The sequence below is a fragment of the Cervus elaphus genome, chromosome 17 (genome assembly GCF_910594005.1).
Source record: "Cervus elaphus chromosome 17, mCerEla1.1, whole genome shotgun sequence".
Taxonomy (NCBI): Eukaryota; Metazoa; Chordata; class Mammalia; order Artiodactyla; family Cervidae; genus Cervus; species Cervus elaphus.
The window spans coordinates 21,052,555-21,066,146 of record NC_057831.1 but is presented as its reverse complement, the minus strand read 5'-3'; the positions used below and the strand labels follow the sequence as shown (position 1 = coordinate 21,066,146).

At 37.1% G+C, this 13,592-nt stretch overlaps 1 protein-coding gene across 5 annotated transcripts in view; it reads left to right on the top strand.

Annotated features, from left to right (window-relative positions):
* The window catches only part of GSTCD (glutathione S-transferase C-terminal domain containing), a 127,719-nt gene that overhangs the window by 89,325 nt on the left and 24,802 nt on the right, over nt 1-13,592 (top strand). For all 5 annotated transcript variants that reach the window (XM_043870903.1, XM_043870904.1, XM_043870905.1 and 2 more), the window contains exons 6-8: nt 7,184-7,299; nt 8,853-8,897; nt 11,030-11,158. In XM_043870903.1, the coding sequence (XP_043726838.1) occupies nt 7,184-7,299; nt 8,853-8,897; nt 11,030-11,158 (290 nt within the window). The remainder of the gene's footprint in view (nt 1-7,183; nt 7,300-8,852; nt 8,898-11,029; nt 11,159-13,592) is intronic.

Sequence of the window (13,592 nt, the reverse complement as noted above, 5' to 3'; positions counted from 1 at the left end):
ATTTTGAGTTTATTTTTGTGTATGGTGTTAGCAAGTATTCTAGTTTCATTCTTTTACAAGTGGTTGACCAGTTTTCCCAGCACCACTTGTTAAAGAGGTTGTCTTTTTTCCATTGTATATCCTTGCCTCCTTTGTTGAAGATAAGGTGTCCATAGGTACGTGGATTTATCTCTGGGCTTTCTATTCTGTTCCATTGATCTATATTTCTGTCTTTGTGCCAGTACCATACTGTCTTCATGACTGTGGCTTTGTAGTAGAGTCTGAAGTCAGGCAGTTTGATTCCTCCAGTTCCATTCTTCTTTCTCAAGATTACTTTGGCTATTCGAGGTTTTTTGTATTTCCATACAAATTGTGAAGTTATTTGTTCTAGTTCTGTGAAAAATACCGTTGGTAGCTTGATAGGGAGTGCATTGAATCTATAGATTGCTTTGGGTAGTATAGCCATTTTGACAATATTGATTCTTCCAATCCATGAACACGGTATATTTCTCCATCTGTTTGTGTCCTCTTTGATTTCTTTCATCAGTGTTTTATAGTTTTCTATGTATAGGTCCTTTGTTTCTTTAGGTAGATATACTCCTAAGTATTTTATTCTTTTTGTTGCAATGGTGAATGGTATTGTTTCCTTAATTTCTCTTTCTGTTTTCTCATTGTTAGTATATAGGAATGCAAGGGATTTCCGTGTGTTAATTTTATATCCTGCAACTTTACTATTCGTTGATTAGCTCTAGTAATTTTCTGGTAGAGTCTTTAGGGTTTTCTATGTAGAGGATCATGTCATCTGCGAACAGCGAGAGTTTCACTTCTTCTTTTCCTATCTGGATTCCTTTTACTTCTTTTTCTGCTCTGATTGCTGTGGCCAGAACTTCCAACACTATGTTGAATAGTAGTGGTGAGAGTGGGCACCCTTGTCTTATTCCTGATTTTAGGGGAAATGCTTTCAATTTTTCACCATTGAGGGTAATGCTTGCTGTGGGTTTGTCATATATAGCTTTTATTATGTTGAGGTATGTTCCTTCTATTCCTGCTTTCTGGAGAGTTTTAATCATAAATGAGTGTTGAATTTTGTCAAAGGCTTTCTCTGCATCTATTGAGATAATCATATGGTTTTTATCTTTCAATTTGTTAATGTGGTGTATTACATTGATTGATTTGCGGATACTAAAGAATCCTTGCATTCCTGGGATAAAGCCCACTTGGTCATGGTGTATGATTTTTTTAATATGTTGTTGGATTCTGTTTGCTAGAATTTTGTTAAGGATTTTTGCATCTATGTTCATCAGTGATATTGGCCTGTAGTTTTCTTTTTTTGTGGCATCTTTGTCGGTAATCATTTTAAAATAAGAAAACTTTTTCAGTAGTTAATAATAACAGCCTTTACAGCATAAAAAACAGTCTTTATGGTATAAAAGCCTTTTGTATAGTGACAAGGAGTTTAAAAAAGTAACTTTTTTGTTTTTGTCTTAAAAAAAAAAACCAACTTATTACAATAGGAATTCATGTCAGTGTAGCCAGGAGTGAGGAATAGGTTTCAAGCAAAGAGAACAAAATTTATAAAGCAGCCGACTCACCAGCGATGATAAATTCAAGGGACTATAGCCATTGTTCAGAGAGGCTGGAACATAGAAGGTATAGTATGAAAGTAGCAGAAAGGAAGGTTGGCAAATTAACAGGGTCCAGATCGTTAAAGGCCTTGCTTTCTTTCCAAGAAGTTAGGAGTTTTTTCATAAGGCAGAGGGGAGCCTTTAAAAGTATTTTAAGTAAGTACAGGTATTTTCACGGGTAGTTTTGGAAGGGACTTTTTGGTGATATACTCCAGAAAATCACCCTCAGTGATGAGCGGTGGCACAGAGAGAACCTGGTGCACACAGCATCTCAGGGACTGCCACGGGGAGAGAAGCCTGGGAAGGAGAGTGAGGAGAAGAATCCAATAAGGATCCAAAGGCATTCTTGGTCTAGAACAGCAGAGCTCGAAATGATTCAGTGAGTTCAATTTATTTAATTTCATTTTCTTAATTAAATCATTTGATGACATTAGTATCCATTGAGGTTGAATGCTCCACATAAATTTATGAATAATTCTATCTGATTTGTGGATATACTCTATCCAGAATTTAAAATGTTGCAGGATAGCAGTATAAAAGAACATCTTAATATGGAATAATGTAAAAATAACAAAGCTGTCTATTCAAAGAGAACTTGTCTCTAAGGAGCTCTAAGCATACCAGTTAAGTATATATTAAGACTGTTTCTCTGCAGCACAAAGAGACAAGATAAGAAGCAGTGCCCTTTCCCATCTCGCCCTGCCAAATTCTCAGGTCTGTCCCATGCTCTACCACTTTCCCGTGGATCCTCATATTCAAGCACAAGTGAGCTAATCGCAGTTTCTCCCCTGAGTATACCATATCACACTTTAAAAAAAAATAAGAATTTCATTTTATTATTTTTTTGGTTGTGCTAGGTCTTCGTTGCTTTGCACACTTTCTCTAGTTGTGCAAGTCAGAGCGACACTTCATTGCTGTGTGTGAACTTCTCATTGCCGTGGCTTCCCTTGTTGCGGAGCACAGGCTCTAGGGCACACGGGCTCAGTCCTTGTGACCCACGGGCATAGTTGCTCAGTGGCGTGTGGGATCTTCCTGGACCAGGGATCGAACTGTGTCACCTTCAACGGCAGTCAGATTCTTTATCACTGAAGCACCAGGGAAGTCCCTGCCGTATCATTTTTAGCATGCTTTCCCTCCCCATTCTACCTGGGAAGTTTCTGTTCCTCCTCAGAGACTCAGGTGAAGTACCCCAGATCTCAGTAAAATCCTCAGTGATGTCTCACACAGTTCGTTCTTTACCGGCAGTGCACATACTTTGCACATTATGAATACTTATACCTGCACATCGTCTTCTTAGGTCCCCTCTTAACTCCTGAAGCACAGGGACCATGTCTTACTTTGCGCTGTGTCCTCAGCCTGGAGACAGCTGCGGGGCGTATACTTGGGGCCTGGTGACTGTCCCAGGCATGAAAACCACAGCTACCCAGAAGGTGGAATTTGGGCATCGCTGGCTGTTACCCTGTGAAGCATGATGTTTGTCTTAATGTTGTTAGGCTTCTTGAAAGCATGAAAATTTGTGGTTTTTACATTCCTTCTCACCCACCAAAGGCCCTATCGGTATCACCCTATGTATTCAGTTGCGTCGTACCATCTCTGCAACCTCTCTATTACAGGTGTCTCTGTTGGGGAAATTTACTCTTGCCCTCTTGATTTGATAACTTTCCAAACAAAAATGTATTTTAAAAATCCCTGCATGATTAGTTTTAGCCATCTCCTTTATATACTCTATGTACTCCTAAAGTACTTTTCCTTTTTGCCTTTAATCATATTTAATGATTAAAAAAAAAATTTCACAGAATGAGGGTGGTGTGCTGCATCTCAAAGAAATACTTAGAAAACAAAACAAATGAATCTTTTTAAGTCTAAAATGTATCCAAGCAGCCATCCATTTTCCTTTTACCAGTAATTTATAACATTCAAGGTACTTTGTTGCTTCAGACTAAGAAAGAATAAATTAAGAGCTGCCTATGTTGGTGTATGGCAGAAACCAGCACAATATTGTAAAGCAAATATCTTGCAATAAAAAATTTATTTAAAAAAAGCTGCCTGATCTTGAGCACTACTGCCACTAGACTGAGCAGATGTCCTGGCTGCACCCGTGCCTATTTTCCATCCATGGCTTTTTTTTTTTTTTCATCCTGCTTTATTTGATGCTTTGAACTGACCAAAAATACCAGTGTCCTAATATGGTGCTTCCTTAGTTAAAAATTGGCTCCTTTACCCTTGTAATTTCTTTTTGCATAATGCAAACGATGAAGTTGTCTAAATAATCAGGTTCCTTCTAACTTGAATTAGACAACAGACTCTACTGCAGAAGAATTTACATTGCAGGGTAAATAGGATCATTTATATTAAAACACTTGATTCTTGAGTTTTGTTTTTTCATGATGACACCTAAAGAACCATCATTTTTAGTCAAGTTGAAAAATACTTTTATACATGTAAATGGTGTCAGGCACAAGAATATTGGATTTAAATACAAAGTATGATTTGATTTTTAAATGAATACCATATCTCAAAATACCTCTTTCTTGTTTTTTTATTTAGTTTCTTTATTAGAGTTATTATAGCCCTTAAAACGCCAAATTTACTAATGTATTGTCATCTGACAAAACATAATCAAAATACCACTTTCTTACCTGGTTTAACATATTTAAGATCCTATTCATGTTTCCAGGAGCTTCATAATATTTATAAAACTAGAATGGGGAGGAGGGATGCTTTATTAGAGGCTGTTTGTCCATAAAGCACCTAGGCCTCATGGTACTGTATTTTTAGTTCAACCTGTGAATGTTATGGGCAACTTAATAGTCTGTGTATTTAAACAGAACCCTGAAAGGTATCTTTTTGCCTTCATTTAGGCACAGATTCTTCATATGCAGAGAGGCAGGTTTAGCAAGTAAAACAGATCTTCATCAACATTTGCTTTTGAAGCAGACCTGAGAAAGTTAGGCCATTCTAAATATCTGGTAGAAGTACAGTACAGAACTTACTGTTAGATATTCCACTAATAAGTTTTATTTTCTTATCTCCTTATTCTTAACAAAAGATGATTCCTTTTTACTTTCTCTTTTGAAAATCCTTTGGCTACGAATTGTTAAGAAATCCACAAACATACCAAAGACTCGAATGGCAGTGCTAGTTTGCTGCTTGATGGCTCCATTTAATAGCAGCATTTGTGACTCTCACTCTCCCAAGGGCCTCAAAAGTACTTTTCCTTTTTGCCTTCTGATTCCTGCCCCTTCTCCCTCTTCCTTGTTCTTATTTTTCTTCCTCCAAATAAAAACTACACTGCCATAATAAAAATAGATAATTAGGTGGATTTATGACTGGATGCATAGAGGGAAGGATAGATAGAAGTGTGGTGAACCAACTCTAGTAGGCTGCTAATGGTAGAATCTAGGTAGAGGGTGCAGAGTCATTCACTGAATGTTGATTCTTTCAACTTTGCCTTGTGTTTAAAAACTGTCATAATAAAACCTCTTAGGAGTGGCCGTCCACAAAGCCACAGGGGCTTTCACTAATTGCTTAAATAGTTTGCTATTATATTATCAGATAAAAATGAAAATAAGTACATGAAATGGTCTTCACAAATGAAGTCACCAAACTATTGATTTCAATGTTTTTCATGTTTGAAATTCACATTCAGTTCAGTTCAGTCGCTCAGTCGTGTCCGACTCTTTGCAACCCCATGAATCGCAGCACGCCAGGCCTCCCTGTGCATCACCAACTCCCGGAGCTTACTCAAACTCATGTCCATCGAGTCGGTGATACCATCCAGCCATCTCATCCTCTGTCGTCCCTTTCTCCTCCTGCCTCCAATCCCTCCCGGCATCAGGGTCTTTTCCAATGAGTCAACTCTCCGCATGAGGTGGCCAAAGTATTGGAGTTTCAGCTTCAGCATCAGTCCTTCCAATGAACATTAGGCCATGCTAAATAATTAAGAACGCACACAATGAGTCAATTGTATGATAATGACCACGTTTTTACAATAGGAAATTGGCTAAATAAATTGGGTATAGGTAGTTAATAAAATTTTCACAGCCATTAAAACTTACAGTATAGAAACAAATTCATAGACATAGAAAGATTTATATTATAACATATGCTATGCTGTCCAGGAAATTATGAACTTACGGGTATAGTTGGAAGTGCATATATTAAAAATAGAAAAGTACTTAGAAAAATGACTTTTTCTCTCATATAGATCTTTTTAAATTCATATTTCCTGTTTTTTCATACAAGTTTCCCAATGTTTTAATTTTAGTAATGGAAGAAAGAAGGAAAATACAAAATGAAAAAGCATGCTATTTTTCTGTGAAAATGGAGTGGGGAAACTTGTTATCTGTAAATGATTTTTGATCACGCCCAAGAGATTATCTGCATTTTTCCTTTTATCTATATCACTGAACTTCGCTGTGACTCAAACGGTAAAGAATCTGCCTGCAGGAGACCAGAATTCGATCCCTGGGTTGGGAAGATCCTCTGGAGAAGGGAATGGCAATCCACTCTGGTATTCTTGCCTGGAGAATTCCATGGACAGAGAAGCCTAGCAGGCTACAGTGTGTGGGGTCGCAAAGAGTTGGACATGACTGGGCAACTAACACACACATGTCACTGAAAGCTACCCTTATATTTTTTTAATTTTGCTCTGATGAACAGTGCATTTGAAATATGTTAAAACAAATACTTTTATTCATTCTTCTGAAGATATTTTAATGGACTTGACTAGTGGCTTTTGAAAGGAAAGTTAAGATGTTTTCGTACTGCTAGGCCCAAGGCGTTTTGTGCTTGGAAATGCCCTATCTTCTGTCTCTAATTACATTAAATTTCTGTGTCTGACTCATGAGGAAAGGAAGCTTCAAAGCAGAAATAAGAAAATCTAATTTATTTATAAATGCAATAACAATTGATATATTTTAGACAATGTGACACCTGTGTTCCAAGTGTCTTAACCAGAAGAATTAAGAGTTCACAGATGTGCCAGTTAGAGAATAAAAATGTTTTTATTATTATAGGTCTCTTTTCTCCAAGGAGATTTAAGCAATGTGCTGAAATTAGATAATCTTTATACTATGTCACTGAGAGGGATAGAGGGAAGAGACTATTACTGTTAATTTTTATTCTTCCAGTAACATTTGCTAAACACTTTGTTTATGACTGAAGTTAATTTTAGACTTATTGTTTCCTCTCTTTAAAGACATTTTTTTCATAGATTTTTCTGTCAGTGACAATTAAAAGAATAGTTGTGTTAGTCATTCAGTCATGTCCGACCCATTGGGACCCCATGGACTGCAGCCCAACCAGGCTCCTCTGTCCATGGAATTCTCCAGGCAAGAATACTGGAGTGGGTTGCCATTTCCTCCTCCAAAAGAAAGGTTTGGTAAGAATAAAAGTAAAATTAAGCAAAAAGAGGTTTCACCTCTGAGTTCCAGTTCTCTAATCCTCTCGTAGTGGGTCACGTGGAACGGCATTCACTTGCATCTGTAGCGCTCTTCCTGTATGCTACTAATCTAGTGCACCGGTGCTTTCCCAGTCCCTGCAATACATAATGTGTCACTGTCTTCATCTCTTTCCAGGTAAAATGTCCAGTGATCGAGCTTTGAGGAAGCAGCAACAGTTGAACAACCTTGTTTATATGGTGACAAATCAGGCCAAACCTGGTGACAGAATTGTGGATTTCTGTAGTGGTGGGGTATTGTATCTCTTCTTTATTCTCTTTAGCTTTTCCAAGATGAAGTGACTTTACTATCTTACACTCAAGGACACTTTTTTATATGACAAGAATGTTGTCTCACAACCTCTTTAACAAGTGGTGCTGGGAAAACTGGTCAACCACTTGTAAAAGAATGAAACTAGAACACTTGCTAACACCATACACAAAAATAAACTCAAAATGGATTAAAGATCTAAATGTAAGACCAGAAACTATAAAACTCCTAGAGGAGAACATAGGCAAAACACTCTCCGACATAAATCACAGCAGGATCCTCTATGACCCACCTCCCAGAATATTGGAAATAAAAGCAAAACTAAACAAATGGGACCTAATTAAACTTAAAAGCTTTTGCACTACAAAGGAAACTATAAGTAAGGTGAAAAGACAGCCCTCAGATTGGGAGAAAATAATAGCAAATGAAGCAACAGACAAAGGATTAATCTCAAAAATATACAAGCAACTCCTGCAGCTCAATTCCAGAAAAATAAATGACCCAATCAAAAAATGGGCCAAAGAACTAAACAGACATTTCTCCAAAGAAGACATACAGATGGCTAACAAACACATGAAAAGATGCTCAACATCACTCATCATTAGAGAAATGCAAATCAAAACCACAATGAGGTACCATTACACGCCAGTCAGAATGGCTGCTATCCAAAAGTCTACAAGCAATAAATGCTGGAGAGGGTGTGGAGAAAAGGGAACCCTCTTACACTGTTGGTGGGAATGCAAACTAGTACAGCCACTATGGAAAACAGTGTGGAGATTTCTTAAAAAGTTGGAAATAGAACTGCCATATGACCCAGCAATCCCACTTCTGGGCATACACACCGAGGAAACCAGATCTGAAAGAGACACGTGCACCCCAATGTTCATCGCAGCACTGTTTATAATAACCAGGACATGGAAGCAACCTAGATGCCCATCAGCAGATGAATGGATAAGGAAACTGTGGTACATATACACCATGGAATATTACTCAGCCGTTAAAAAGAATTCATTTGAATCAGTTCTAATGAGATGGATGAAACTGGAGCCCATTATACAGAGCGAAGTAAGCCAGAAAGATAAAGAACATTACAGCATACTAACACATATATATGAAATTTAGAAAGATGGTAATGATAACCCTATATGCAAAATAGAAAAAGAGACACAGAAATACAGAACAGACTTTTGAACTCTGTGGGAGAAGGTGAGGGTGGGATGTTTCGAAAGAACAGCATGTATATTATCTATGGTGAAACAGATCACCAGCCCAGGATGGATGCATGAGACAAGTGCTTGGGCCTGGTGCACTGGGAAGACCCAGAGGAATCGGGTGGAGAGGGAGGTGGGAGGGGGGATCGGGATGGAGAATGCATGTAACTCTATGGCTGATTCATATCAATGTATGACAAAACCCACTGAAATGTTGTGAAGTAATTAGCCTCCAACTAATAAAAAAAAAAAAAAGAATGTTGTCTCAGAATAAACAGAAGCCTGAGAGACCAAAGTTAACTTGTTCCTTTTCTTGCCTTTTTCAGGGCCATGTTGGGATTGTCCTAGCTCACATGATGCCATCATGCCAGGTAAAGTCTGAATGACAGATGATAAGAAACTGCACAATTCAATTAGCTGAGTCTGGCTTATCCCTCTTGGAGCTGATAGTCATTCACTGAAGTCAGATATGAGGCACAGACATTTTATTTTTCGTTGAACTACACTTCTAAGATTCAGAATCTTAGGGGAAAAGAGTAGGGCCACAATACAGTTTTTATTTTTTATAAAAGATAATTATTTCACTGTTAATTAATGATGAAACCAGTTTAATTGTCAACATAATTTTGTACTTGAAATACTAGCTTCTGAAACTTGTTGAGCATATTCTTTGGTGCCTTGGTTTTTAGTCATTGTATCAGAATTGTAAAACTGTTTTTTAAAGAAAAAGATGAACCCCAGATCTACCACTCTGATCCATCAAATGCATTTCCCCCCATGGTCTCATTAAGCCATTGTTCAGAAGGATGCTTGTTGCAAATTCTAAGACTGCAAATACAATTTGAACCACCTGCTTTCACTCAATCTTATGTCATAAATGTTCTTTCCTATTGCAAGTAGTTTTAAATATCATCACTGAAATGTGACTTGGTAATATGTTTTTGAGTAAATGTACTGTAATTTATACAATCACCATCACCATTTGTTAGAAGTTTGTGCCGTTTTTAGTCTTCTGTCATAGTAAATCATTTCCTTCCAACTTTTAGCATAAAAGCTAGAACTTGATGTCGTTTTTTCAAATTACAATTCTTTGCTTGTGAGCTTGCTGGAAATTACAAAATAATTAAAGTGATTATTCTCAGAAGAAAAAAATGTGGAAGAACTCATAGACTGGCCAGAATGAGAGAGAGTGGAAGGTATTATTCTTTATCTTTCTTAGTAAATAAATGAGGAATATGAAGAGAAACAGGCAGGCATCTGTTTCATCACGAAGGAAAACAACAGTTTCATGGTTGGAGTAAGAGGAAGAGAGCTCATAGAGGAGAATCCTGGAGATGCAGAATCGGGGACTGGTATCTTTTTTTCCCTTCCTAAAAGGTCTGGAAACTTAGAGATGTTGAAATTGGAGAAGGAAAATCTTGGCTAGAATAAAGGCTGGAAAAACCTTTGACACCAAATATCCTCTGACAAGCTTTTTATACAAAAAGATCCAGAATTTTTCCATAAAGACAAACATAAGGACAAGATAAGGACCAAACTAAGAATGAGAATGATGAAAATGACTTAAGTCTGCCCACTTTTCTTCATCCAAATCAATGATGTCTCCTCCCTTCCTTGGCCTGGATTACTATTAGAAATTTGTAACTTGTTGCCATGCCTTTTGCTGTGGCCCCACCAATCCATACTACACATTGCCCGCAACTGGCCGTCCTTGCATCACGAGCGATCTGGCTGCTGCTACCTCTGCAGTCTGATTTCTGCCCCCCACACCCTGTCTCCCCACTCCCAGCTCTGGCATCACTCACCATACCCCACTGTACCAGTCTTCTCGGTTCTGCAAACCCACTGTATCTCTCTCACCTTGGGCCTTTCTGTCTCCACCAGAAACACTCCTTCATTGCTCCAGCTAATTTCTATTCATTTTGCAGGCCTCAATTAATATGTTACTCTTTAATATTAAATGACTAAAACCTCTCCTCGTCATCAAGTTTACGTGCTTTGATAACACATTATATGTCTTTCATTAAACACTTAGCACTCACTGTGCTATAATCCCCTTTCTCACTTATACCATCATATCTATGAGCTCCACGCATTCGAGGACCTTGTTCACTTTTGTCCTGTGTTATCTGGCATATGTCCTATTAGCACAGGATAGTGAAAATGAAGTGAAAGTGAAAACCACTCAGTCGTGTCTGACTCTTTGCGACCCCATGGACAGTATAGCCTGCCAGACTCCTCTGTCCCTGAAATTCTCCAGGCCAGAGTACTGGAGTGGGTAGCTGTTCCCTTCTCCAAGGGATCTTTCCAACCCAGGGATCCAACCCAGGTCTCCTACATTGCAGGCTGTTTCTTTACTGTCTGAGCCACCACGGAAGCACAATGATAAAGATCAATGTAATATGATCAACATTATTAAAGCTAGTAAATACAGTAATAAAACTTTGCTTTAATGTCTAAATTAGGTTACTGAATATACTATTGTTTCCTGTGTGAAATCTAGGTCATACTAATAGAAAACAAGGAATTATCATTAATTCGTGCTAAGAAGAGAAGTGATGAACTAGGTTTAAGCAACATTTGGTTCATTCAAGCAAATATGGAGTATTTCACAGGGATGTTTAATATTGGGGTAAGTAATCAAGCAATTTCAGTTTCTTTAACTAAATAAGAGAAATGAAATATCCTAGAGTAAATAAAGGAGATACATTTATTTTCTTTGCTAACCAGGAAATTTATAACTTTTGTTTTCTACTATCTATAAAGTATACCTTATTAATGAATATTACTTCATTCACAGCATTTTATTATTACATGGTAAAGATAATATTTGTTCCTCTACCAGACAAGAACTTTATATTCTTCACTGCAAAATCCCCAGTGCCTGAAAAAATGTTTGACACATGGCAAGTACTTTAAAAATAGTTACAAATTGAATGAATTCTAATGAAGATGACTTCCCTTGGTTGATTCTACATTTTTAGAAGGTTGTGAAAGAAAAGAAAAACAGAAAATATAGTAGAAATAGTTTGTTTATATGTGTAACTAATTCACTTTGCTGAACACCTGAAACTAACACAACATTTAAATCAACAATACTCCAATAAAAAAAAAATAAGCTGCAAATACTTGAGTTACTTTCAGATGACTCATTCTTTAGCAAGGATTTGATATCTTCATGTATTCTGAGCTTCTAGTATAAAATGTATTGGTGATGTTTTTGAAACCTTGAAATCAAATTGTTATTGTTTGATACCACTAGAAGACCAAAGATAATGTGATTCTGCCAGTTCATTTAAATCCAGGGTGTACACTCTGGTGGAATTTGAGTTTCAATAAGATGTTAGCATTGCTGCTGTCCTTGTATCTGTTTTGAATATTTTCCCTTATTTTTATAGTACTAAATGCTTGATATAGAAAACTACATAATAATATAAGGAAGAATCACCAGTATTTTTGCTAGTGAGAGATAATACTGTCAAAACCCTTTGGTCTTTGTGTATTTATACACACAAACAAATGCATATTTACATATACCTTGAGATCCTGCTTTCCCTGAAATTGTCAGGTAAAGCAATACTAAATACTTTCCCTACTCATTAATCATGTTCCTTTTCTGTTGTTATTATAATTGTTATTTATTATATATGTCTAATGATGTATCAATTAAGACTTTTGATTCCTTTGCCTAATCACTTTACAGGAAGGTTGTGCTAATTTGCATTCTCGACTGTATATGGTCACATAGCATATACAATGCGCTTGCCTAGTTGAAATTCTTGTCCAATCTTAGAAGTCCAGAACTTTCATAGTACTTATGATTTTTGTTCAGCCAGTGAAATTCATTTCTTAAATATCAACTCCTGTAAAATTGTGAGACTTATTGTTATACAGCCTGAAAAGAATGCAATGTGTTTCCTTTGTGGACATGATAGATTGGTTATCTCAAGCAAAGCTTATGGAAAGAGAAGTAAACTTTTAAGAAACCTATTAGGAAGGATATTCAGGAAAATATAGACATCTGATACAGCAAGTTCAAATAAATATATTATTATGTACCACTTAAATTTTACATAAATGTTGAGGTAGAGGATAAAGCTTCTCCCTAAAACAGACCATTAAACCAATGCCCATGTTACCAGGAAGAGTGTATAAGGTAGCATTTACTCACCTCTCAAATCACAAAATTCCCAGCCTATCAACCATGTATCTCTTTACCCTTCAATGGCTTGTAGGTGATAAATCATTCTGTCACGTTCTTATACCTTTCAAGGTCATGTAATTCACTAACACCAACTAGCAAAGTATATGTCTTTTGGGAAGTGACATTTTTCTCTATATCTCATAATAATATACCCATAATGGGTTTTTTTTTCTTTCATAATTACCTTTGTCAAGATATATGGAAAATGAATTAAAATTACTTGGAGGATTAAACCAAAATTAGATTTAAGAATATAATTTGCCTAGGAGGATAATTGAAGTATTGTCAGTAGATAAATCAAATCGAATGCATCAGTGGCTCTTTTATATGAAATAGACTCTAGTGAAAACACTGTTGCTAGAAAGGAAATCAGAATAACCGGGTATCGGGAATGTAGTAAAGCTCTGTTAATTCAGTTTTGTGGTATTTCAAATAAGGGTTTGCTGCTGCTGCTGCTAAGTCGCTTCAGTTGTGTCCAACTCTGAGCGACCCCATAGACGGCAGCCCACCAGGCTCCTCTGTCCCTGGGATTCTCCAGGCAAGAACACTGGAGTGGATTGCCATTTCCTTCTCCAATGCATGCATGCATGCCAAGTCACTTCAGTCGTGTCCGACTCTGTGCGACCCTATGGACGGCAGCCCACCAGGCTCCTCTGTCCACAGGATTGTCTAGGCAAGAATGCTGGAGTGGGTTGCCATTTCCTTCTCCAAAATAAGGGTTTAGTTAGTGTTTATCTTTGCTTAGTAAATGCCTTTTCTTTTGCTATTTTTCTCTGAACATAAAAATCAATGCTGAAAACAAGATTTTAAAGGGAGATTTTTAAAGTCCTCAAACCAACTATCTTTAGAAACTTCAAACAAA